A 25,623-nucleotide genomic window follows, 5' to 3' on the forward strand; every position below is an offset into this window, starting at 1 on the left:
GCTGAGGAAGTTCCTCTTTGGCTGCATTGTGAAGATTCATATTACTTGTCCTTCCCACTTTGCAGTCTGCCAGTATTAAAGATGGCAATCACCGCTGCATGCCGTCTTGGGTCCTCGCAATGCCTTGAACAAAAATGGCGCCGGGCGGATTTCCCGTGAGTGAAAGCAGCGACAATCCGTAGCCGTGGGAAAAGGTCCCGCCCCAAGCCCACCATGTGATTACACGCTGCACCCTTCGGAGTTTGCGCCTGTTTATTGGATAAAGTGACTGTCAATCATAGCTTCGTGGCAGGTTTCGCTTGTTTATTGGAGAAAGCGTCTGTCGATCAGATCAGGTGGGTGGGCACCACGCGTAGATTGGGGAGTGCGGCTATCTATTATAACGGGTGGGTAGCGACCGCTTGCTAAATGGACGGTCTCACTGTCAATCATACCAGGTGGGTAGGGTCCGCCAGCCGATTGGAGCTTGCGGCTGTCAATCAGGACAGGAGGTGTCGGTGGGTGTGGCGAGGGGGGATCGACGATTGAAGGTAAATGTTTCAGGAATGTTCTGAGGGAGGGATCCGGGAGCCTGGGTTAGGCCTAACGATATTTAATTAAAATATAACAGCTTGGTAAGTGAGGGAGAACATCATGAATGGGGCCCTGGTAAATGTATTAGGAGTCAGAAAATCTTTCAATTATAGTCAATTTATACCTTAAATATGAATAAGACACAGTTTGCAAAATCCAGTCAGGATGAGCAGTGATTCATTTTTTTGAAAGATTGCTTCTTGTCTGGGATGTGGGTATCAGTGTCTGGTTGCTCAAAGGACAATCTATGATGTCCATCTAATGAGCTGAGATAGGCTTAATGGGCTGAGTGGCCATCTTTGGCACCCTATCACTTATGTAATTTTTTTTGGGGGTGTTTAATTAAGATTCAAAAGCATTGCTGTGGGTCTGGAGTTGCACGTTGGCCAGATTGGGTAAGGTTGGTAGATTTCCTTTCCTGAAGAACATCAGAGAAATAATATGGCAATCGACGGTAATTGCAATTAAAAACCCCCCCAAAAAAAAACGGTGGATGCTGACAATCAGAAGCAAAAACAGAAATTGCTGGAAAAGCTCGGAAGTCTGGCAACATCCGTGGAGAGAAATCCGAGTTCATGTTTTGGGTCTGGTGACCCTTCCTCAGAACGGAATACAATTTCTGATGAAGGGTCTAGGCCCGAAACGTCAGCCCTCCTGCTCCTCTGATGTTGCTCGGCCTGCTGTGTTCATCCAGCCCTGCACCTTGTTGTCTCAGAGTACAATTAGGCTAGGTTTTAATTCCAGATTTCTCTATAAATTGAATTCAAATTACACCATCTGCCATGGTTGGAATTCAAAGACATGCACCGAGAACATTGGTCTGGGTCTCTGGATTGCTAATCCAGTGACATTACCACTACACCATCCCCCTTCCCTCATAAAATAAGGAAATGATGTGGAGGTGCCGGTGTTGGACAAAGTCAGAAGTCACACGACACCAGGTTATAGTCCAACAGTTTTATTTGACATCACAAGCTTTTGGAATACTGCTCCTTCCTGATGAAACGTTCCAAAAGCTTGTGATGTCAAATAAAACTGTTGGACTATAACTTGGTGTCATGTGACTTCTGACAAACTAAGGAAAGGATTAGAAGGTTATGGACAGAAACTCAGCATTTCAGAAGGGAAACAAGAATTAAAAATGTTTTGAGTCCAGTCGAACTCTTTCTCTGGTGAAATATTTTGAGGATTTAGATGTTTTGTTGAGATACACCTCTGGAGTAGTTAGGGACTTGAACCCAGGCTTCTCCTAACTCAGAAGTAGGAGCACTACCACTGCACCACAAGAACTGTCCCACCATGGTTTTGTGCTTTGTGCTGTTGAGAGGAAGGAAAGTCAGGTAGAATGGAAAGGAAGGCCTAACGAGTTAGGGAGTGCCTGACATTCAACGTCAAAGATATTGTGGACAAAAATGTCAAGAGGGTGTGATTAACGCTTGGAATAAACAAACAAAATATTGGCCTATTCTAAGTGTTAAGCCTGAATAAAAGAGAGCTTGGTATAAAAGGGAAAAGAAAACCTACAAAATGGTGATACAGACCAATGCTTGAAAAAAAACCTACTGGACATAGTGTGGAGTTGTTGAACTCAATCTCGAGTATAGAAAGCTGTCAAGTACCTAATCAGAAGATAAGCCTTTAGCTTAGTTGCACTGGGGAATGCTGCAGCAGATTATGGACAGAAACGTGAGCCTGAGAGCAAGGTGGTGAACTAAAGTGGCAAGCGTGGAAGGTGGAGGTCATGTTTGTGGGGCTAAGTGGAGGTGTTTAGCAGAGTGGTCACCCAGTTTGTATAAGACATAGTCTGATTGCGTAATTTTAGAACAGCTTGCAGGTTACATTGGGCAGGGAAATTTCCTCCTCTGTTTTTGTTTCCAGTCTCACTCCAGAGACTTGAGTGCAAAAATTTCGGTTGACACTTCTCTCTGCCTCCGCTTGTGTCGTACTCCGGGAGTGCTGCAGTGTTGGAGCTGCCATTAAATCCGAGGCTGTGAGTGTCATCTTGGGCAGGCGTAAAAGATTGTGTGGCCAATATTTAGGAGAAGAGTTACCTCAGTGGCCTTGCCAATGTTTATCTTACGACCTAGGGATTATCTAGTCATCATCATATTGCCATTTGTAGGAACTTACATTATGCCGATTTAATGCTGTGTTTCATAATCCATGCAGTGACTACTTACACCACTATGCAGTGACTACATTGCTTCTTTGACTTTGAAACATTTTTGAGATGTTCTGAAGGTGTGAAAGTTAATGTTGAAGTTTTTTTTTTAACATTCATTCACAGGATGTTGTTGTTAATGACTAGGCTAGCATTTAATGCCGATCTCTGGTTGCGTTTGAGAAGGTGTTGGTGAAGGAACTGTAGTATAGATCAGTCAGGATTCTGTGTGACCTGGTTGTGGGGGCATGGCGGTGTGGGGTGTAGGGGATGAAATTTTCAGCTGGTGGTGTTTCCATGCATCTAGACCTTCTGGGTGGTAGAGGTTACAGGTTTGGAAAGCATTGTCAAAGGAGCCTTGGTTGCTGCCGCACATCTTGCATTTGGTACACACTGCTGCTGCTGAGTATTGGTGGTGAAGGAAACGAATGCTGATCTTGGTGCCATGGCTGTTTGTTCTGGTTGTGTCTAGCTTGTGTTATTGGAGTTGCATGCATCTGGTGGACCAGCCGCCACCACTTGCTCTGGCAGCTCATTTCCATACATGAACCGCTCTGAGTGAAAAAGTTGTCCTTTCAGCCCCTTTTATAGCTTTTTACCTCTCACCTTAAACCTATGCCCTCTTGTTTTGGACTCCCTTACCCTAGGAAAAGACTATTGGCTATTCACCCTATCCATGCCCCTCATGATTTTATAAAGCACTATAAAGTTCACCACTCAACCTCCGAATGTCCAGGGAAAATAGCTCCAGCCTATTCAGCCTCTCCCTGTAGCTGAAACCTTCCAACACCGGCAACACCCTTGTAAATCTTTTCCGAACATTGCAAAAGGAGGCAGTGGCCTGATGGTGTTCTTGCTGGACTGTTAATCCAGAGACCCAGATAATCTTCTGGGGACCTGCGTTTGAATCTCACTATGGCAAATTGTGGAATTTGAATTCAATTAAAAAAAATCTGGAATTACGAGTCTTATGATGACCACTACTTCTTTGTTAATTGTTGGAAAAACCTATCTGGTTCACTAATGTCTTTTAGGGATGGCAACTGTCATCTTTACCATCTTTATCATGTGATTCTTTTAGGGATGAGTAATAAATGCTGCCCTAGCCAGCAACACCCTCATCCCGTGAATGAACAAATTTAAGAAATAAAGTTTAGCAGCATCTTTCCTGTAGCAGGGAGACCAGAATCAAACGCAGTGTTCCAAAAATGGCCTAACTAATGTCCTGTACAACTGCAACATGACATCCCAACTCCTATATGTGATCAGGAAAAGGACTTTTTCCTTCACAATTCTGAGATGGTGACCAGCTCTTTCAAGCAACCCAACAGATTTTGGCTAAATGCAGCAATTTAAGGGCAACCAGGGATAGAACATTAGATGATGTTCTAATAAGCACAATGGCATTTGAAATGTTTACTAACTGCTGAACAGATTTCTTTCCAAAAATCAGACAGTTAGTTGCCTGGAAATGAAACTACCTACTATACTTGATGAGATAAGTTTTACTTGTTTCGTGGTTGGAGCAAGGAACTATGCCCAGCAAATACTTGATAGTTGCAGAGTGCTTCAAGGAGTGGTACATATCTCACAGTGCAGGCTGGCATCGAACAAGCAATGCTAACCACAGGCATGGGCTATATACCTTTCGAACATCACTGCACTTTTTCTCAGACTTGGCCCAAATGGTCCAAGCACTTCCTTTTTGGATGTTTTCAGTATTTAGGATTGGCAAGTGAAGGCTAATTGTATTCAGCTGGTGAAGTAAAATTCAGAATATTTTTTATGCTATCAACTGACATTTTCTTGATCATTGCATTTGTATCATTGAATGACTCAGTCACAAAGGATGGTAGTTTGAATCAACACTGTGCCAGGAGAAAGCCCAGTGCTGTCAAAATTAAACCAAACAATTTCTTCCTTGATTTATGTTCTGCAGATACCAGAGTGAAAAGCATCGGTTCTAAACTCTTTGAACAATAGCAACTCTGTCTCATGTGCTGCATTTAAGGTAATAAATCATCTGAAAGTATTTGTCAATTTTCAATTGGATCACTGCGAGTCATCCAGGGTTCGTTGGCTTTCCTTGATTTTGGAGAATTGAATTGAAAAGCTGAGCGAGTGACATTGATTTATAAGCAAAATGCCTCAACCTCATGCAAATCTTTTTAGTATTAGATATCATGGTATTTGCATGGTGAGGAAGTGTTTGACTCACATACAGTTAGAAAAACTAGAATGTCCTAGATTTTTGTATGTGATTAGGATAATAACTGGATACTGCTATTTTCCTCCAGTTCTCCTCCACTTTGCAACCCAGGAAATTTACGGGGAGTCAGAGGGAGGGGAACCTGCTTTTGAAATTGCTAACCTGCAGAAAAATCTCTCATTTTGCTGATTTCTCAGGCAAACTTGAGACATTATGCTTACAAACTGGTGGGTGACCTTCTTCTCAAGTATCTCCACAGCCCTGCTCCCTGCTGCCCTTATTTCTGAAACGTCCTCAGCTTTACAATCCTCTGAAATATCCCTGCTCCTCTTATTCCGACCACTAGTGCATCCTTGATTTTAATAGCTGTACTGTTGGTGGATGTGCATTCAGCTGCCATGGCTCTTAGCTCTGGATTTCCTGTAGAAACCTCTCTGCCTCTCTTTCCTTCTTTAAGGCACTCCTTAAAATGTACACCTTCAAGCAAGCTTTTGGTTGTCAGACCTTATGTGGTTCAGTGTTATCTTCTGCTATATAATATGCCTTGAAGAGATTTATTAAGTTAAAAGTGTTACGTAGAGTCATACAGCACGGAAACAGACCCTTGGGTCCAACTTGTCTGCGCCAACCAGACATCCCAATCTGACCTAGTCCCCATTTGGCCCATATCCCTCTAAACCCTTCGCCTTCCTATATCCATCCAGATGCTTTTTAAATGTTGTTATTGTACCCGCCTGTACCATTTCCTCTGGCAGCTCATTCCATGTACGCACCACCCTCTGTGTGAAAAGGTAACCCCTAGTGCCCTTTTTAAATCTTGCCCCTCTCTCCTTAAACCTATGCCATCTAGTTTTGGACTTCCCCACGCTAAGAAATAGACCTTGGCAGCCTATTCAAGCCTGTTTCTTTATCTCAAACCCTCCAGTCCTGGCAACATCTTTTGTAAATCTTTTCTGAATATTCTCCAATTTAATGATATCCTTCCTATAGCAGGGCGACCAGAACTGTACACAGTACACATATAAGTTGTTGTTATGGGCCCATGAGTCGCTTTTCTCACATCTTTGACATATAACGGAAAAATGTTCTGGTGCTGGGGAGGTGTAATTTTCATTTACAATAACATGTTCTCTAATCTAGCATTTGGTTCAAAGAAATTATCTCTTACCTGTAATCTTATGAGTATAACAGCATTAAATTTATTTAAATCTTAGTGTTAATGTAGTAAGGCTTTGCTGCAAATTGGATTAATCACATTTCCATATGCTCTTACCGACTCAGTGCCTTCCATCTTGTGCCTGCTTTGTGTGCTCTTAAAACAAGAAGTGAAAATATAAGAAATTGCAAACTTTGTACACCAGAAAATGAAATGAAAACAGAAGCAATTGGAAATATGTAGCAGGACGGGCAACGTCTGCAGGGATAGAAGCACGGGTAATGTTTTAGGTCCAGCGATCTTTTGTCAAACTTATTGAATGTTTCCACTTTTTTCTGTTTTTATTATTCGTGAGTGTGTGATGTAGTGACATGGGACAGAGGGGTAACAGCTCAAGTTTCACATGAGGCAGGCATGTGGAAAGCAGGACAACATTCTAATGCTCCCCATGCCTTTGAGTGGGAAGTTTCAGGTGTGCTGCTGGGATGGAGTCAGTAGATGTAAGGCCTGGATCGCTCCAACCATGGAAGAGGCTCAATTGGAAGGAATCACCTTCAGATTTCCGTGGTTGATATCCAGAATTAGTGAGATATTGCTGAGGCCTGTAAGAGAATGCTGTTAACCGTTTCATGCCCAGGGCATAAGTTTGCCTATAATACAGGAAAGAGGGCAACAATTTGAATGTGACATTTTAGTTCAGTTTGTAAGCTTCAGCTCGCTCGCATTTAAAAATAAACTGGAGATGTAGAGCAAAGTATAAAAGCTGCTTGCATTACACTGCAGATCATTACTGAGAATTCGAGTGTAACGCCTTCACCAGAACTAAAAGTGTTTTTACTGAAATCAATGGGAGAGATAACCAGCAATTCCTCCAGCGATAGAATGTTAACGGCCTGAATGAACCACAACTGAGGAAAGCGGGAAATGTGTTCGATGATATAGATTCCTCTCGGGGATGCAGTGGGAATGTAGAGATAGCTCTGAAGTTGTGGCACCCACCCAAGTTAAAAGAAATTAACATGGAGAAATTGGAGAAACAAGGCAAAAAGCAAACTGAAGGCAGTGTGTTCTGTGACTCCTTCAAGGTGTAAAGACAGACCAATGTTCAGGGTGAAAATTGCTCTGGATTTGGACCCTTTGTTGTGATAATCTATAACCTTCCTTCCCCTGATATAAGCACTTCTTATAAACATGAAGATGTAGCTAAAGTCTGAAGTTATAAAAGCTTGCCTGACTTCAGACTAGAGGGCTCTATCGTGTTCGGTGAGAAGATGAGAAGTTCTTCCTGAAGCTGGTCTCGAGTTGTTTGCACAAGAGAAGCAAAGATGGGAGTAAGTCTTGGAGACGTTTCCAGCACAGAAAGAGGCCACCCAGCAAATCAATTCTGTGCTGGCTCTTTGTGGAGAACCCAGCCAGTCAAACTCCTCTGCCTGGACCCCATTTCCTTCGAGTCTTCATCCAGTTTCTTTTTCATCATTGATTCCTTTGTATTCCCCCAACCTCACGAGAGGTCAGTTCCTGTGTATTACCACTCATTGCCCAAAGTCTTAAATTTGTGTGCCCCAAGGTCCATGTACAATCATAACTGTGTCCACCTCAATCTAATCTCCACTCTGTCTCGCTTACTCTAAGGAAACCAATCTAATCTTGTGAATAAAATCACCGACTTCCTTGGAGCCATTCCATTTAATCTGCTCTGCATCCTCTCAAGGACCTTCACATCTGAAATGTGGTAACCAGAAATGGACATTATAGTCTAGTTGGGGCCTAACCAGAGCCGGATATTGAATCAGCACAAATTCACTACATTTGTACTGGGAGGGAGTAAAGCCTCTGTAAAGATAGTGCCATTCCTGTGAACGCCTCGATTCCCCCACTGATCAAGAAACTATCTATCTCAGACTTAAATATACGCAAGGACTCTGCCCCCACAGCTCTCTGTGACAATGACAATAGACACTCAAACCCTCTAAGAAGTTCCTTTTCAGTCTTAAATTTGCACCTCTTTATTGTGAGATTATATCCTCCTGGTTCTAGACTTTCCCATGAGTGGAAACGTGCTCAAGTATTAATAGTTTTTGCCTCACTTGTTCCATCTTTCAGATGCAGTTCATTTGGGAGCACTCTGACCTCTGAAGTTAAAAGTGTGTGGGCTTATATCCTTCTCCAGAGATGTAATCCAAGCCTGGGCCTTCCAGTGTAGTACTGAAGAAATGCTGCAGTGTTGGAGGAGGCTCTTTCAGCTGGAGAATTTGTCTACTGAGGACTTGTCTACCTCCTTAGACAGACTTAAAATATCTTACGATACTCTTACGGAAGCAGAGCATGGGAGTTGTCCTTATATCAATTAGCATCACTAACACAGATGATCGGGTCATTATGATATTGCTGTTGCTGTTAGCAACTCCTTTGTCTGTCCAACTGTCTTTCTCTCTCTTTGGGCCCTATCATATCGTTTACTCCCTCCCCCACCCACCTCCCTATTTTCCGCATATAAACTGACGTTTTCCCAGCCACCACCAGTTCTGAGGAAGGGTCACCGGACCAGAGACGTTAACTCTGGTTTCTCCTTCACAGCTGCTGCCAGACCTGCTGAGCTTTTCCAGCAACTTTGTTTTTGTTGCTGTTTGTGGGACTTTGCTAGATGCTAGATGCTAATTGGCTAATGTGCTGGCTACCTTACAGTAGTAATTGCACTTGAAAAATATTTTATTGATGGTTAAATTGCTCTGGGATGCTGTAGAAAATACAAATCATTCATTATATGAGCACTGTGGAGCATCTTCAACTGAAAACTGAAAAAGAATAATAACTCATTTCCCTGTGTCCCCCAACCCCTCTCATCTCCTTGCAGGTTGTTGTAGGAATGCAGTTCTTTGGCCGTTTGGTAGACTCACTGAATACTGTGACTAACCTCTTTGCCAACCCTTACCGTGTACGGGAGGTGCCACTGTCCGAATATGTGTCACACAGCAGAGTTATGGAGGACGGACGAATTATGTTGCATCGGACAGCGCGGTCCTGGGACTGCTTGCTAATCAACCCCAAAACACCTCAGAATGCTTTCAGGTGAGAATCCAGTGATGGAGATTTCCTAGAACTGTGCAGTTCCCAGGTCACAGGGTTTGTGTGTAATATTTTCCCTCATTGAATATTATCCTGGGTTGCTTTTAATTTAGAATCAGAAAAAGAGAATCCAAAAATGAAGAGAGTTGGGATGGATTGTGGCGAGGGATGAGTTTTCTTTTGCATGTGCATTCTGCTGCATGGGATCTATGTTAAATCCATTGTGTGTGAAGGGGAAGCGCAGTCACATTTCGGGGCTTAAGGGAGTCTTTAAGTGGAAAATCTCTTCATTGTAGTACAGAATTTGGCAAAAGTCTATAGATTATGTACTTTAGATGGAGATCATTTGGAACAGTTATGCGCGCAGAGAAAAGGAGAGAACTTGCATTTACCATGCATAACGTCTTCCATGACCTTAAGATGTTCCAAATACTTTGCTAGAATGAGGGGGGCATAGCCTCAAATTAAGAGGGAGCAGATTTAGGACTGAGTTGAGGAGGGACTTCTTCACCCGAAGGATTGTGAATCTGTGAAATTCCCTGCCCAGTGAAGCAGTTAAGGCTACCTTGTTGAATGTTTTTAAGGCAAAGATAGATTTTTGAACAGTAAAGGAATTAAGGGTTATGGTAGCGGGTGGGTTAGTGGAGCTGTTTCCGTGCAAAGATCAGCCAGATCTTCTTGAATGGTGGAGGAGGCTCGAGGGGCCAGATGGCCTACTCCTGTTTCTTCAATTCTTATGTTGTTCTGTTTATAGTCAATTGAGTATTTTTAAAGTGTGGCTACTGCTGTGATGTAGAGAAATTTCCCACCTCTTCTTTGAATAGTGTCATGAGGTTGTTTACTGCCCAGAAGGCAGTTAGGGTCCAGTTTTAACATGTCATTTGAAAAACACTACCTCCATTAGCACTCCCTCTATACTGCACTGGAGCGCTAGCCTAACTTAGATGTTCACATTTTGGAGTGGGAGTTGAATCCATCAAGTGAAATTGCCAGCTACTAAACGACTGGTCTTGGGAATATCTGTTAGTTGTCCCCATGTTTTGTGAGCTTCAAAAGTCAGTGAAGATATCTGAAAAATGAAATTGTTTGGTGGCTAACAGCACAGGAGCACTGTGATGTAAGCATACACTGATTCTAATCCTTATTTAGACCCGCTATTTATTGCCCATTTGTGGTTTATATCCCTCTGTTCGCCTCTCGTTCATGTGTCTATCAAGGTACACCTTAAGCGTTGCTAATGTGCCTGCTTCCACCACCTTCACTGGCACCCAGTGTTCCAGGCACCCAGCACCCTCTGTGTGAAAGATTTTCCCTGCACTTCTCCCCTAATCTTTCCCAAGTAGAGACTCTTCTTCATGTCCATTCTTGTGTAGGATGTGCATCTGAAATACCAACCTGTCTGTATGGTTCCGCAAATGTTTCCCAGCACATTAGGTTTTTGTTTAGATCAGTAAAGATCAACTCATATGATCTTTAAAATGTGAGAGGCTTTTTGATCCATCTTATCTAATGATCTTGGCAAACAACAAGGAAAAACAAACTTGAATTAAAGGGTTTTAATGAACAACTTAAAAATTTCATTTAATTTTTTTATTTACTCATAGGATGAGAGTTGCTGACCATGTCTACACAGATTGCCTAACATTAATTAATATCTTCATTAAGTTTAAATTTAAATAACTGAAGGAAAAAGAAATATAGTTTAATTGCACTTTGAAGAATGTTTTATTGAAATAGAGCTACATGAAGTATGAATAAATATGCATTGATCTTGAAATTCATTTCACTACTAGAAGCTTAATGTGCTTGGATTAATGTCCTTATTAAAATAATGGACTAAATAGTTTAACATAAACACATTAACAGTTTCATTCCAGCCTTTTAGATTAATTTAGGATCTCAGTCTCACTCAAACATTTGGTTGACCTTCAGCTGAATTAACTGAGCATACCCTATTGTAGATAAGGTCAAAAGTCACACAACACCAGGTTATAGTCCAACAGGTTTATTTGAAGACACAAGCTTTTGGAGTTGCACTCCTCCTTCAGGTCTCACCTGACACCTGAAGAAGGAGTGAGACTCTGAAAACTTAAGTCTTCAAATAAACCTGTGTCCACATCATGACTAATGTAGATAGACATTTTGTGTCTTCTCCTGAGTAATAGCTTCAGCACTATGTCTGTAGAGAGCACCACCTGTTGGTGGGCAGTACACTTAGCTGCACGGAGTTCAGTGCTGTCATCTTGCAAGTGTCTATGGTTTTTAATAAGACAACATTTTTATTAATCTTAGCGATGAATGGTTATGTAAATTGTGGCATGGAAGTTATACATGGACCTTAGTGAATTTAAAAAAAGTACAATACCAGGACATAATTGCTGTACTAACACTTGAAAAGTCTGTAGAAGAGTGACATTTTTTTTGACGCAGATGATAGCAGGCTTGTTTTTCTCTGCAGTCCATGACTCACCAACAAAATTGAATTTTCAGAAACCACATTTTCAAAAGTCACTTTGTTCTTACTGTTTTGCTGGTGAATCATTAATTATGAAGAAAAACAGGCTTTCCCCTTTTCACTGCTAAAAGAGGAACTCTGCATCTCTGTGGTAATGAAAGGCTTCCTGCCTCTCACTTCATGTTACTGTTTCTCTTCCTTGTACGCGATTGAACTGTTTCTGGAACACTAACTGACACTGGTTTCTCTATCAAGTTCATAATAATTTTTATTTTGATTAAGAATGTCTATTGGAAATAATTGACATATTGATGAGTAAGTCTGTATCGTGTCAGTGTTCAGCAAGAAGTGTTGGTATTGGAAAGTGAAACACTCAAGAACACCAGATTATCAAAGTCAGTCTGAATTACTCCCAGGTTCATTGAACTGACTGCTCAGTGTTGTAGTTTAGTTTATTATAGACTAATAGTGGGCTGTTTTATAATACCTAGACATATCGCGCATCACTCCCAACTATTAATTCTGATGCTATTGTCTATGTTATTTCAAATCAGATTGATATGCCCCAGCAGCCCATGACTGTCTTTGAGTTTAAAAATCTACATTAGCACTTGATTGCAATGCTTAGGGAGTACTACACTGTTGGATGCGCCATCTTTTGCATGAGGCATTAAACCCATATACTATCTGCTGTAAAACATACAACAGCATTATTTCAGAGAAAAGCTGGAGCCTTCTTCCTTATGTCTTGGCCACATTTATCCATCAATCTACACCACTGAAAAGCAGATTTGTTTCTGTTTGTTTGTGGGAGCTTGCTGTGCTCAAATTTACTGCCCTGATTTTGACTTTACAGCAGTGACTGTTTGTTTGTTTTTCATTGGTTGTAAGGCACTTTGGGACATCATGAAAAATACTAAAATGTGAAGTCTTTTTTCTTTTCATAATTTAATGGTGTAACATTTCCGATTCAATCCCTCATTATTTTACATACATACGAATTAGAAACCACTCAGTCCCTTGAGGCAGCTCCACCAATCAGTAATATTCATGGATGATCTGATTACTTTACACGCCTGCCTACCCCTGATATCCTTTTATTCCTTCACTTATCAAGAATGCCTTAAAAGTATTCAATGACTCTGCTTTGGTACAGCAGAATACTCCAACAACTGATTATGTCTACGAGACAAAAAACTCATTCATCTTGCTGTTTTTGGGAAGCCAGTGACTTCCTACCCTTTTTTTTTGTCAATAATTAAGATATTCTCATGATCTTCCAAGTCTCCACTGACCCTCTCTCCCCTAAAGTAATGCTGTATGACTCTGACATCCCTGTCTTGACCTCTCCCATCCTTGCTGGAACCGGGCCTGGCTTGGCTTGGCCTGGCCTGATCCACATCCAGTCCCTGACCTACCCTTCCTCACCCACCTGACACCCTTCCTATCCCTGTCCACTTGGCACCTTTCCCTCCCCATGTACCTGGCACCCTATCCCCTAACCTACCTGCCTGGCACACTACTGCCTCACTATCTAATGTACTTACCTTTCTTCAGCCACTGTCAAAGTGCCTGTGGGACACTAACAGTTACATGTGTGGTGAGAAAGGGGCATGTCTTGCCCTGCTCCACTATTCCTTGTTGAGTGGAAATCTTCCTGGTTTCCTCCAACGTTAGCATTATGGACAGGCCAAACTCGTAACCTTAGCTGGAAAAATCGCCAACAGGTAAGTCGGTAATCTTAAAGAGGATTACCATCGGTCAAATCTGTACCGATGGTAATCAGAATATCTGAACTATTGTAAATTGTGGAATGAAGTTTGCAATTGACCAAAATAGCTTGATTAATGTTGGGTTGGCCTGACCTGCCCCAGGTCATTTCCATACAGGTAGTTCTGCTGTAACACGCACTTTGTTAGTGCGAATTGGCTGTAGCGCGATTGATGAATAGTGGATACTGTTAACATAACACAAACTTTCTGCTGTACAGGTCTAGCGATTTCCAAAACTCAATTTTCTATAGCACGAGGTCACACAAGAAAGCAACTATCACGTTATAGAAGAACTACCTGTATGTTGTCTATATCAAGATTGTATGGACCTGAAGCAGAAGAATCACAAGCTTTTGGAACACAAACATTTCTGTGCTCTTAATGCCCAAATTTCTGCTTCACTGCTTTGCCCTGATTGTATGTTTGGAAGCTCATGAAACTGTTGGTTCACTACTTATGCAAATTCAAAACGGAACATAAAATTTGTTAACATCGGTAACTTGGAATGCAAATTAGTAGATGCATGGATTTATTCTTTTCATGGGAACTTTGAGGCTCAGCAGTGCACTTTTACGCAATCTACAAAAACTAAATGTTCCTGCCTCAGCGAACACTCAGTAGCTTAAAGCTACTTCAGGTGTTTACAGTTGCCTGTGTAAAATGTGCTTCTTCAGAAGCTTGTGAGGGGGACTCTTCAAAATCTTTGCACAAACTTCTTCAGGCATGGTAGTTCATGTAGGTTCCATGCAGTCATCAAAAATCAGGCCTTTGTCTCCTCTGTTGAAGCTGGATTCAAGCCTAAATTCCAGAAGTGTAAGGGCAGTGTTTGGTTTTGATTGTTTCTAATATTGTATTTTGTATTGTTGGCCAGCATTACATTTAGAAAGTTGAAAATGTGGGGACTGGAGTGAGCCACTTGATAATTGTCAGCCTGTTTTGCCATTCAGTTAGATCATTGTTGATGTGCATCTCAACCCCATCCACCCGTCATTGTTCCATATCGCTTGACACCTTTGCTGGATTGATTTCTGTTTTGAAAGTTTCAATTGACCCAGCACCCACAGTCTTCTGAGGGAAAGTGTTACAGATTTCCACTGTCCTTTATATGCAAAAAGTGCTTGCTGATTTGACTCCTAAGTGGCCTCGCTTCAGTTTTAAGATGATGCTGTTTTTATTTTGTTTTCTGCTTCCAGAGGAAATAGTTTCTCTTATACTGCCCGATTTAATTATTTGATCATTTTCAACACCCAGATTAAATTAAACTCAAGGGAACATAATTTTGACCCTCGTTACTCTGGTCATTGTAGGCTTCCAAGGTGAAAATACCTTCCCCGGAGTGGGGTTAGGACTTGGGAGGTAAGACAGCATATGATTTTTAAACAAAAAAAAATCACTTGTGGGACATGAGCATTGCTGGCTGGAGGAGCATTTATTGCCTATCCCCAGTAGCCCTTGAGAAGGTGGTAAGGCACTGCCTTCTTGAACTCCTGCAGTCCATTTGGTGCAGGTATACCAGTAATGCCATTAGGAAGGGAGTTCCAGGTTTTGACCTAATGAACTCTCTTCCTAATTATGGTAACGGGTGCTAATCACTTGGGCCCTTGCCTTCAGTGGGGAGCTGGGCTTGGATAGCACTGTCTCTGTTTCACTGGCTGTGATGTGTTCAGAATCAAGGGCAACTAGGGAAGGGCAGTAACTGCTGGCCAACCAATGTGCCCATGTCCCATGAATGAATTAAAAAAAATTGAGCGCATGAAGGGCATAAATCGCAAAGAAAAGCAAGGTTGAACACCAAAATCACCATTTATTCTAAACTTCTCCAAAATACTGGCAAATTCGTAAAATCCATTGTAGATGCTACTAAATTGCAAATCTCAGTGAGACAAACAACTTTGCACATCAAAATCTCCATTTCTAGCAAACTTCTTAAAATTGTTTGGAGATGTGATTAAAGTTCATATCTCAGTGAGATAAGCAAGTTGGAACGGCAAAATCATCACTTCCAACAAACATCTCCATCACGTGATGGGTCCCATACCAGGGTGGCGTTCCAGTGCTTGAGATCGAGTTGTCCTTGGCCATTGGTTTTCACAGCTAGCGCATTCTGGGCGATTGTAGTCTGCCCTTGACTGTACTCCAGTTTATGCAGGTCCACTAAAGGACAAAAGGAACTGACAAATTTCGGAATACTTGTAAGGCCTCTAAACAACGGCGCCCTAGAACCTTCAGCCACAGGAACCACAATCACCAGGAGCTGCTCTTCCAGTCATGGCTGTTTCTTTCCAATGGTTGTTGCTGATAGAATCAGTAGTCAGCTTAAATCAGTAATAACCATGTGAGCAAATCAGCTTTTGATTGGAGGAACATCAAGCATTGAGGCAGTTGCCAGGGGAACTGGAGCTGTCTTTTGGTTTGAATCGTGAACTGTGAGCCCCTTGATTGAAGCTGACACTGGAGAGGGCCAACTTTTGGAAGGTCAGGGTTTGTGTGCGAGTTTGGATGAAGGTAGACTTTTGCAATGGCAAAAGTGTACCTTGGTTTTCAGTGGATCTGGGGTTATCTGTTTGCTGGTGACAGTTTGGAGTCTGGCTAGACTGATAATGTGCTGCTGGGGTGTGGGATGTGGGAGTGGGGGGGGATGGCTCCAAGGGTGTAGGGGAGAGAGAGAGAGCGAGGTGAATGAGTCTTTGGGATTAGTCGGGGAGAGAGCGAGGCTGCAAGGTGAAGTGGGATGGAGAGGGAAGCTGCAAAATCTAGAGACAGGTTTAAACCTATCAACAAAAGAATCATTTGGTTAACTGGAAGCCAACTAATCTTGAAATTACTGAGGCGATGTATGTAGAATCTCTAGCTTAAAGTTTCTCTATTCTCTGGGCAAAATGCAGTGGACGTTATTGTAATGAACATTATGACACTTGTTAAATTTAAATTTGAGACACCATAAAAAGAGTTGTAATTTCATTGCTTTTGGAGTACTGTGTACAGTTCTAGTCACCCTGCTTTGGAAGGATGTTATTAAATTGGAGAGTTTTCAAAAAGATCTATCGGGATGTTGCAGACGCTGGAGGGTTTGACTTGTATTGAGAGGCTGTATGGGCTGGGACATTTTTCACTGGAGCGTAGGAGGTTATCAGATTATGAGGGGCATGGATCAAGTGAATAGCAGCGGTCTTTTCCATAGGACGGAGGAGTTCAAAACAAGGGGGCATTTTTTAAGGGAAAAGGAGAAAGATTTAAAAGGGACATTAGGGGCAGTGTTTTCACACAGGGTGGTTTATATTTTGGATGAACTGCCAGAGGAAGGTTGTAAATCCAGGTACAGCATTTAAAAGCCATTTGGACAGGTACATGAATAGGAAAGGTTTAAAGGGGTATGGGCCAAATGGAGGCAATTGGGAGTAGTTTAGTTTGGGAAACTTGGTCAGTATGGACGAGTTGAATTGAAAGTCTGTTTCTGTGCTGTATGACTCTATGACTCTATAGCTGTCTGGTTAAAATCTTCCAACTTTGTGCATATGTGATAGAAATACATTTGCTGATTTGACCAGTCTGTGGCAGGGTGTGTTTATGGTGATATCTTTTTACATTAATAAATGTATTAGTTATTTTGAAAATAATTTTTACTAACTTATGATGTTGTCTTGTGTCAATTTAAAAACTGTGTTGTCTCATAAATTAATGCCCACCTTGTGCTTTATCTTGAATGAGGGAGTGATTTTTGAGGATATTACTGAATTCTTCTAATTTTCCTTACGTATGAGCCCTAAATCACCATGCATCAACACAAATGCAGAAGGTTATGTTACTGTGTGAATGCATCATTTAATAGAAGAGTTAGTGAGAATGAAAAAGAAGCTCTTGAAAACGAAAACATAGCCTCTGAAAAAAGTAATTTTATATCTTGTTTGCAGTGTCTACAGTATTTTGCACTTTATATTTTGCTTCATGGTCGGTATTTGTGAGTGTAGTTAGTTTCAATTTAGAATTAAAGGCTTAGACTGCAAAAGGCTGCATTTTTAAAAATAGGTTTAACAAAACTGCTCAACCCCGCTATAACGGTTTTCCAATTCTGGATATTTGAGTGATGTGAAGTGGAGGGTTAAACGTTGAAGGTGAGTGGTGGGTGAGGTCAGGGGATAAGGGTTCCAGGAACAGGAGAAGCACCAGGGGTCATGATTTCTCTCCCTGCCCTCTCCCTGCTCCTGATCCAAGCACATTACTCCAGATGGGATCTGGTACAACTGAAGCATAAGTTCTGAAATTTTGAATTCCCCCAACCTTCTCAAGGTAAAGGTCAACATTCTAGACATCCTTTTGGTATGCATGAGGACACATGAGATTCATTGGGAGCTCCATTGGTTACATCCCTCTGCATAGAGGGTGAATCCTCTGTCTTTACTCCCTATTTACTATCTCCCAATTATTTACTGTCCCATGATTAGCTCCAATTCCATGCACTTGCAGTTTGTCCAAGTAATTTATTAGGGCCTGTTGATGTACATAAAGCAGCATCGGTTGAGGTGCAAGGCAGAGCCAGTAGATTCTTGGGTTGGCAGCCACGAAGTTTTTTTGGCTACAGTCGTCTTCTTCCCTTGAGTGAATTTGTTTGTGGCATAAAGTAAGATCATTTAACCAGCAGGAGGTGCATTGTTGAATACATTGAGCTCCTTTTAAAAGCAGCTTTGTGCAACCAGTGCACTGTAATGAGCACTTGAAAATTGCAGGCCAAACGTCTGAGTCAGAAAAATGATTTTGGAAGGGAAGAGATTCTTGCCTCCAAATCACTACCAGTCCAAATATGGAGGAAAGTTTGAAGAAAAGGAGCACGTAACTTCATTAGAAATTGATTAGCTTTTGTGTCTTGTGTCTCTACAGGTTGTTCCAGGTGAGCTCTGAAGTGGAGGCAAAAGCAATGTTCGTACAGTTTGCAACGAAGATAAGGCCATTTTATGAGATCTCACCAGACTCGCTGAAAGTTGACACTGTACAACAGCTGACTGACTGTTTGCGAAGCCATCCGAACTGGTCCTTGGCTCACGTAGCCGTAGAGATGAGCATGAAAGAGAGCTTTCGCCACAATCATATTATGTGGTATGGATTTATCTGGAAGATGTAGAGGGAGGTGCATGCACTGTAAATGTCTGCCTTGTGTTTCCTATGTATAGTTGTGAAGTGGTTAATATTGTATTTGTACTCTCCTAGTTCCAAATGAATTCATGGCCTAGAACCACCTGCCTGAAATTCAGCATTTTAAAATTCATTAATTGAATGTGGGCTTTGGTGGCTGGGCCAGCATTTCAGTGCCCATCCCTAATTTCTCTTGAGAAGGTGGTATTGGGTGGCGTTTTTGAACCGCTGCAGTCAATTTGTTAAGGGTGGATCTGTAATGCTGCAAGGTAGCAAGCTTAACAGGATGGTCGGAAATGAAAAATTGAAAGTGTCAGAGTGTTGAGTTTAGGGATGTATTTTCGAAGCTGAGGGATATATCATGTAAGAGATGTTTTACCTTAATTCCATTAAATTGTGAGTATGAATGCTAGAGGCTGACTTCAGTTAGAAAATGGTTTCCCCAGCCCTGAAAATCAAGAGGAAAACTGCTCCCAGAGGGAAAGCACACTGGTCTCTCTGTCGTTAGGATGGAGACAAAAAGGCTACTATAGAAGTAAATCGAGAAGTATCCTTAAAGGATGGGTGGGAGAAGGACCAAAGGAATAAAGTTCCAGAAAAGGATAAAAAGACAGTATTAACAAGGTCTGGCTTTGGGACACTGGAATTATAGTGTCCGGTTTAGTATTTATAGTAACCCTAAGTTTAACTACTCATTAGATAGTGAGAGATGGAAAAATGGGGAGAAGGGTAGGCTGAAAATCAGAGTTATTCTTGGTGATGCTTGTATCAACCATGACTTTGGGATCTATTTAAAAGCCTATTTTCATGGCCATGATAGAAAATGCAGCTGCTGAGACCTAAAGGACAAACTGAATCATTATTTTTGTATTTGAGGGTGTGGAGAGAAGATTGGAGCAGTTGGAAATTGTATTTTGCAGTCTCTGTAGGCCTTTTAGTTTCATGTCCTTGGCAAGACCAACAGTTAATGGCCTTCCCTAATTGCCCTTAAGAAGGTATCGGTGAGCTGTCCATTACCCTTTAGGAAGGGAGCTTCATGGTTTTGACCCAGTGACAGTGAAGGAAAAGAATACATAGTTGTAAACCAAGATGGTGTGTGGCTTAGAAGTGAACTTGCAGGTGATGGATGTTCTCATGAATATGCTGCCCCTGATGTTTGAAGTGGCAGAAGTCATGAGGGTGAATGATTCTGTTGAAGGTGCCTTGGTGTGTTATAGCAGTATGTCTTGTAAGTGGTGTACACTGATGCACTGTTTACTGGTGGTAGAGGGAATGAATGCTTAAAGTGATGAATAGGGTATTGATCAAGTGAGCTGCTTTGGATGGATGTTGCACTTGTTGTGCCCTGTACATAGTGGACACACTATAGGATGTCAGGATGTGAAGTACTTGTAGCAGAATTCCTATCCTATGATTTGTTTTATCAGTTAGTGTTAACATGGCTGGTCCAGGAACCTGCAAGATGCAGATGATGGGACATCTAGTGAAAGTAATGCTGCTAAATGTCATGAAAAGATGCTTGGTTTCTCTCGTGTTGCTGATGGTCATTGCCTGGTTTTTGTGTCCATATTTTCTCCATGGAATGAATTCAAATAAACTACTTGATGTCCTGAAGTCTAGTCGAGAATCCCCAGTTTGCACCAACACTTAACTGATTTTTATTTTACGCCTACAGATTATGTTAATTGTAGAAGGAAACTTGTAATCAGAACTCTTAATGGTTGTGGAATTGGCTGTCTGACTTTCCCTATGAGCAAGTTAATGCCAGAGACAGTTTTTGGGATGTCCAACAACAAATATACCCGAGCAATAGCCAAACACATCTATGATTGAAATAAAACCAGAAGATGTTGGAAATAGCAGACCAGGCAGCACTTGTGGCAAGAGAAACAGAACAAGTACTTCATGTGGACAACCCTTTGTTCATCCTAATAGAAACCCAGCGCAGTTGCTGAAAGAATGGAGACTGGGACAGATTATAAAAGACTGAGGCTGGATCAGTTATGAAAGCTAAGCAGATGCATGGCTGCTCTGGAAGAGAGGGAAGATATATCTTGAACACAACAGAGAACCTTAGGGAGCTAGAACTTAGTCATGTGAAAGATAGATTTCTCCTTCAAAAATAAAAGTTGTAAATTAGTCTAGAGATAAAAGTAGAAAATTAAATTGGTTTCCAGTTTATTTTCTGTGATGCTGACATTTGTGATGTCACCAGCAAGATCATCTCGTCCTGAAGGCACACAGTTGGCTTGGTCCTTTTGTTCAATGCGGTATTACCGATGCTCAATTTTTATGTATAATCGCATTACTTGTGGGACTAATGTGTAGTTCTCTGTACAGCTGCATAAATGATACGGAGAGCGAAGAGGGGATGACCCCTCTGCACCTTGCTTGCAAGAAGGATGATATTGACTGTGTTCGCGAGCTGGTGGAAGGATGTGGAGTCAGGTTGGACATTGCCGACAAGAATGGGGAAACTGTCTTCCACTACGCAGCTCGTCAGTCTAACTGCCAGATGATTGAGGTAATGGCCAAATTCTGTAATCGCTTCCATAATTCCCTATGCATTTCATTTCTTCTTTGTCCTTTGAAATGTTTTGTTTAACAAAATAAACTCAGTTTATTTTCTGGCCCAGGCAGAAGCTGTTCAATGCATTGTGACTTTTCAGCTCTTTGAAAGAACTTTTTGATCAGGTTCCTCCACCCTGCTGTTGCCTCACATTACTGATTTTTGAAAATATTTTCAGATACATATTTTCAAAATTATATATAATTAGTTTTTGAAAGTGGCCTTTAATTCTGCTGCCTGCACCCTATAAGGAATTCTAGTTCAAAACAGTGTGTGCATTTCAAAAAAAATCATCCCATCTCCCCTCTAGTTGTTTTGCCAATTATCTTAAATATGTGTTTTTGCTGGTTGCCAGCCCTCCTGATGAAAACAATTTCTGATTATCCACACTATCAAGACCCTTCATAATTTTGAACTCCTCTTTTAGAACATGCCTGACTCTCTCTGTTCCAAGGAGAATACTCTCCGGTTCTCTAAGTCTCTTTATTCAAACTGAAGTTCCTCATCCCTGTTTCCATTCTGGTAAATTTCCTGCGGCCCTCTCCAAGACAGAAAAAACAACTTTTATTTGCACTTCAATCTAATGTGAAATCTATCATGTGGATCCAGGGCTGCTTCTCACATTATTTGTGGAGGTGTCACACTTGCTGTATGGAGAACGGAAATAGCTAAAGTGATGTTTAGTCCATTTGATTCTTGATGGGGAATTTGGCAGCCTGTACAAAATACTTTTAAATGGAATTTATCTGCAAATTTGTAAATGTGTTAGCTGGCATCAGAGGGATTCAAGTTTTGAAGAACCTATTATTTCCTGTAGTGATAATTTTGAGTTACTCATGGAACAATCAACGAGATTGCAATTGCCACAAAATATACCTAATTACACAGTGTATTTGGGCAGAGATTGTGAAGTAGATTAGTTACCACAAAATGCATTGTGTATTCTAGCGGAGGTAAACTTCTAATCTCAAACCTAGCTGGCAATTGCCAACTCTTCTCACTGAGAAATGTCTGTTATATTTTGTGAAATAGTTCACTGTATTTACATCCTTACCAGTGATGATTAGCCTTCTGAAAAGACGGAGAAGGTAATCACGCAACTAATGGGAATCAGCAATATCTTATTTAGCGACATTGTGTTGGTTTAATTTGAAATTGTAATTTTTATAAATAGCGCTCAATTGGGGTCAGAGATATTTCAGATTAGGTGGATTTTTTAGATTGCTCTGTGAAGCCTGCAACCAAGGAAAGATAAAAGGGAATTTTTTTATTATGGAATTTGTAATTGCAGTTGCAGCATTGAGGATGCAACGTTAGACAGCTGGAGCTGATTGTCTGGCAGACACTTTGAGGTGCTTAGTTTGACCGAATTAGATTTAATAGTGCCTACACTGTTACACTCTTACACGTAGCAAATCTGACTGTATATTGACTTAAATAAAAGCTAATGGGGGGAGAAAAGCTATATAAAAATAATATGCTGCTGATGTTGGAAATCTGAAACAAAATAGGAAGTGTGGGAGAAACTCAGCAGGTCTGGCAGGATCAGTGGAAAGAAAAACAGAGTTAACACTTGAAGTGAATGTAACTTCAGAATAGAAGCCAATTTGACGCAAGGTTCACTCTGTATCTCTGTTCACAGACCTGTCAAATTTACCAGCAGTTTGCTTTTAGAGTGACAAGTTTGACTTCTGTAGATTGCTCTTTGGTTTAGAAGAGTGCAGGTAGGTAAAATAGCTGAGTTCAGCCAGTATTCCCTCGGTAAAGAAGGCCAGGATTCTGCTTCTGAGCAGGTGAACTCCTGTTGTAAAGTGTGTGCATGAGAAAATGGATCAGGCTGTGCTCCCAGTCACTTCAGACTGCGGTTAGAAGTATAGCGCAGTGTATAGCAGGACCATATGGAGAAGAAGAGAGAGAATCATTGCAAGAGATAGTTGGATAAAATGATCTTGTATCAATCAACGATTTTGCCTGTGGGAGTTTAATTTGTAGATTATGAAAGGTGCGTGTGTGTATGTGGTGGGCATGTATATTTATTAATACTTGTTTTTGTGCTTCTAAAGGTGAAGGGTGACATTTCTGAGAAATGGAACATAGATATGTCTCTCTGCAGCCGATGATGACATCTTATACTCAGGTCAGATACAATACAGATTAGATAGAGTGAAGAGCTTTCACCACCTTCCCAGCTATGCACCTGACTCCCTTCACTTTATAATCCCAGAACTTCACGGCTAGTAACACTGTGGCTGTGCTTTTCTCGTAAGTTTGTCCAGTAGAGCTTTTAGCAGAGCTGTACATTTTACCCTGCGTCTAGTATGTTGTCCACAACTGCAGCACTCTTTGTAACCAGTGCATTCTGCAAAACCAGCACTCTATCCAGGTTTAGCTTAAGCAGAATACTTGCTAAGCTTTGTGCAAAGCCAGGTTCTCTATATTGTGCGTTTTGAGGTGAAATTTTCCAGGTTACTGCAAAACACCACACATTAACACCATGTATTATAATCAGTGTTTCCTCTCATTTTCTTACTGGCTGTGTGGACCTTTGAGGTCTGTATGTGGCAAAGGTCAATACCACTATTTGCCCGCCGACACCACTTGCTGTGTATGGAACCTTGGAGCAGCTGCGTGCGCACACAGATTGTGGGGAAAATTGCCTATAATGGTTCGAGATTAAATGTGCTTTGCAAGCGTGTATTATTGTCCCAATAATTTCTGCAAAAACTTTTGTAAGAGATACTCAGACAACGGATTCATAAATAGTAAGGAACAGATCATCTTGGTCAAAACATTTTTAAGTTGTGTGGCATTTAGATGTTAAAACAAATGCTTAAATGTGATATGGCTGTTTTGAGCAATTTGACCTAATGAACCTAGACCGGAACTTAAGTACAACAATTGTTAAGTCCTTTCTGCAGTGATCGAAAACCTAAAAGGTGTATTGATAAATTTGCTTCATTTATGTAGGAGTTAGGGAGGGACAATACTTGGAAGGGAACTGGAAAGTCTATAATTATCGTAGTCACACCTGGACTATGAACAAGACAGGTGAAAAGTTTACTTGCTGACGGGCCTACTTTTCAAGTTTTCTTCTATACAAAAAGTTTGTCATTGACAGAGGCTTTGTAGCAAGTTGGTTGCTTGCCTCTGGCAAATGGTGGCAAGGAAAATTTTGAAATATTTGGGTCTTGCTGAAAAGAAAGACAAGTTGTTGAACATATTTATCTTGTACACGTCAAAGCTAATGCAAGAATTCCAAATTTCAGAGGATCACCGCAATTTTTACTACAGGAAAAAAGGGTGCAGATAGGTTGGCAAGTCAGATTATCAACTTGGCGTTTGTCCTGATGAGTGCCGGGGAAAGCTTTAGCAGCACATCCCACTTTGCAGAAATATTTAAGATGTGTAACACAGTGTGACTGTTTCACGTCTTCACAAAGTGCACATTAGTGTATTCATGCTGTGGTGCACCTCTTCATATGTGGATATCCCTGAACACACTCGATCAGTATTTCATTTGACCGTACAGATGAACAAACTTCCAGGTTACATTTTTGCTGACAGTGCTTGGGCAGGGCTGGAGAGAAGTGGGATGTAAGCGGGAGAGCGGTGGTGGGTGGAAACGTGGTCCCTGTGTCTCCCCCTTTTCAGCTAAGAAAGCAACCAGGTGGGGTTCTGATTATTGTTGACTGACACTTCCAACAAGGGTCAGTGTGAAGAGATGGTCAGACTTGGCTGTGGTGCCTGAAGACCCCAATAATCCTCCTTGCTATCTGACTTTTCACTCAAGAATTTTTATCAAAAGGAATCATTTTGGTACTGTGGAATGAAGACACTGTTCGAGCCATTTCCTTATTGGCCCAAGGAAAGGAGGATTTTATGCTGTAATTATAATTTATGGTCTTGGAAAAGAACTTGGCAGGAGGCACTTGTTTTGTACTTGGATTTGACTCTTTGCTAATGTAGACTCTGATTTGATTAACATTTTGGTTCTGCATAGGCAACAGGCTGTAGAACATAAAAGTTGTCCAAAGCCTTTGTTATCTTGGTAGCTTGAGTTGTACATTTGAATGCTCAGAGTACTGCCCAATCTGATTTTCCTAGCTCTGTTGGGTCAACACCTTCAGCTTTTAGTACTTGGTGGATCAGTAGGAAGGATTTAGAGGGATATTGGCTAAATGCTGGCAAAGGGGACTAGATTCATTTAGGATATCTGGTCGGCATGGATGAGTTAGACCGAAGGATCTGCTTCCGTGCGGTACATCTCTGCCTTCGACATTCCAATTATTTGGCTTTGGATTAAGTGCTTGTGGAATGGAAACCTTAAGTCTTGATTTTAAAATATCTTTCCAAAGCTGAAATCTCTTTCTACATTGAAATTGACTGATCTGTGCTGCAGTAAGATGCATTACAAACCTGCAATGACTGCTTCCACAGATGGAAAAATGTATTTGCTCACAATAGTAGATCCATCCCCTGGAGCAAGCAGTCAAGTTTCACATTGAATCATGGCCATTTGACGAAATAAATGGTGC

At 41.3% G+C, this 25,623-nt stretch overlaps 1 protein-coding gene across 4 annotated transcripts in view; it reads left to right on the plus strand.

The window, feature by feature from the left end:
• Positions 1 to 416: 416 nt before the first annotated feature.
• pla2g6 (phospholipase A2, group VI (cytosolic, calcium-independent)) overlaps positions 417 to 25,623 on the plus strand; it is a 71,371-nt gene continuing 46,164 nt past the window's right edge. For 2 of the 4 annotated variants that reach the window (XM_048617594.1, XM_048617597.1), the window contains exons 1-5: positions 417 to 530; positions 4,674 to 4,745; positions 8,954 to 9,168; positions 18,268 to 18,483; positions 20,860 to 21,043. In XM_048617594.1, coding sequence (XP_048473551.1) covers positions 8,966 to 9,168; positions 18,268 to 18,483; positions 20,860 to 21,043 — 603 coding nt within the window. In that variant the 5' untranslated portion in view covers positions 417 to 530; positions 4,674 to 4,745; positions 8,954 to 8,965. Of the gene's footprint in view, positions 531 to 582; positions 615 to 4,673; positions 4,746 to 8,953; positions 9,169 to 18,267; positions 18,484 to 20,859; positions 21,044 to 25,623 lie in introns of those variants that run through there. The other 2 variants (XM_048617595.1, XM_048617596.1) reach the window with 2 other exon arrangements.

The sequence above is a fragment of the Rhincodon typus genome, chromosome 37 (assembly GCF_021869965.1).
Source record: "Rhincodon typus isolate 14 chromosome 37, sRhiTyp1.1, whole genome shotgun sequence".
NCBI lineage: Eukaryota > Metazoa > Chordata > Chondrichthyes > Orectolobiformes > Rhincodontidae > Rhincodon > Rhincodon typus.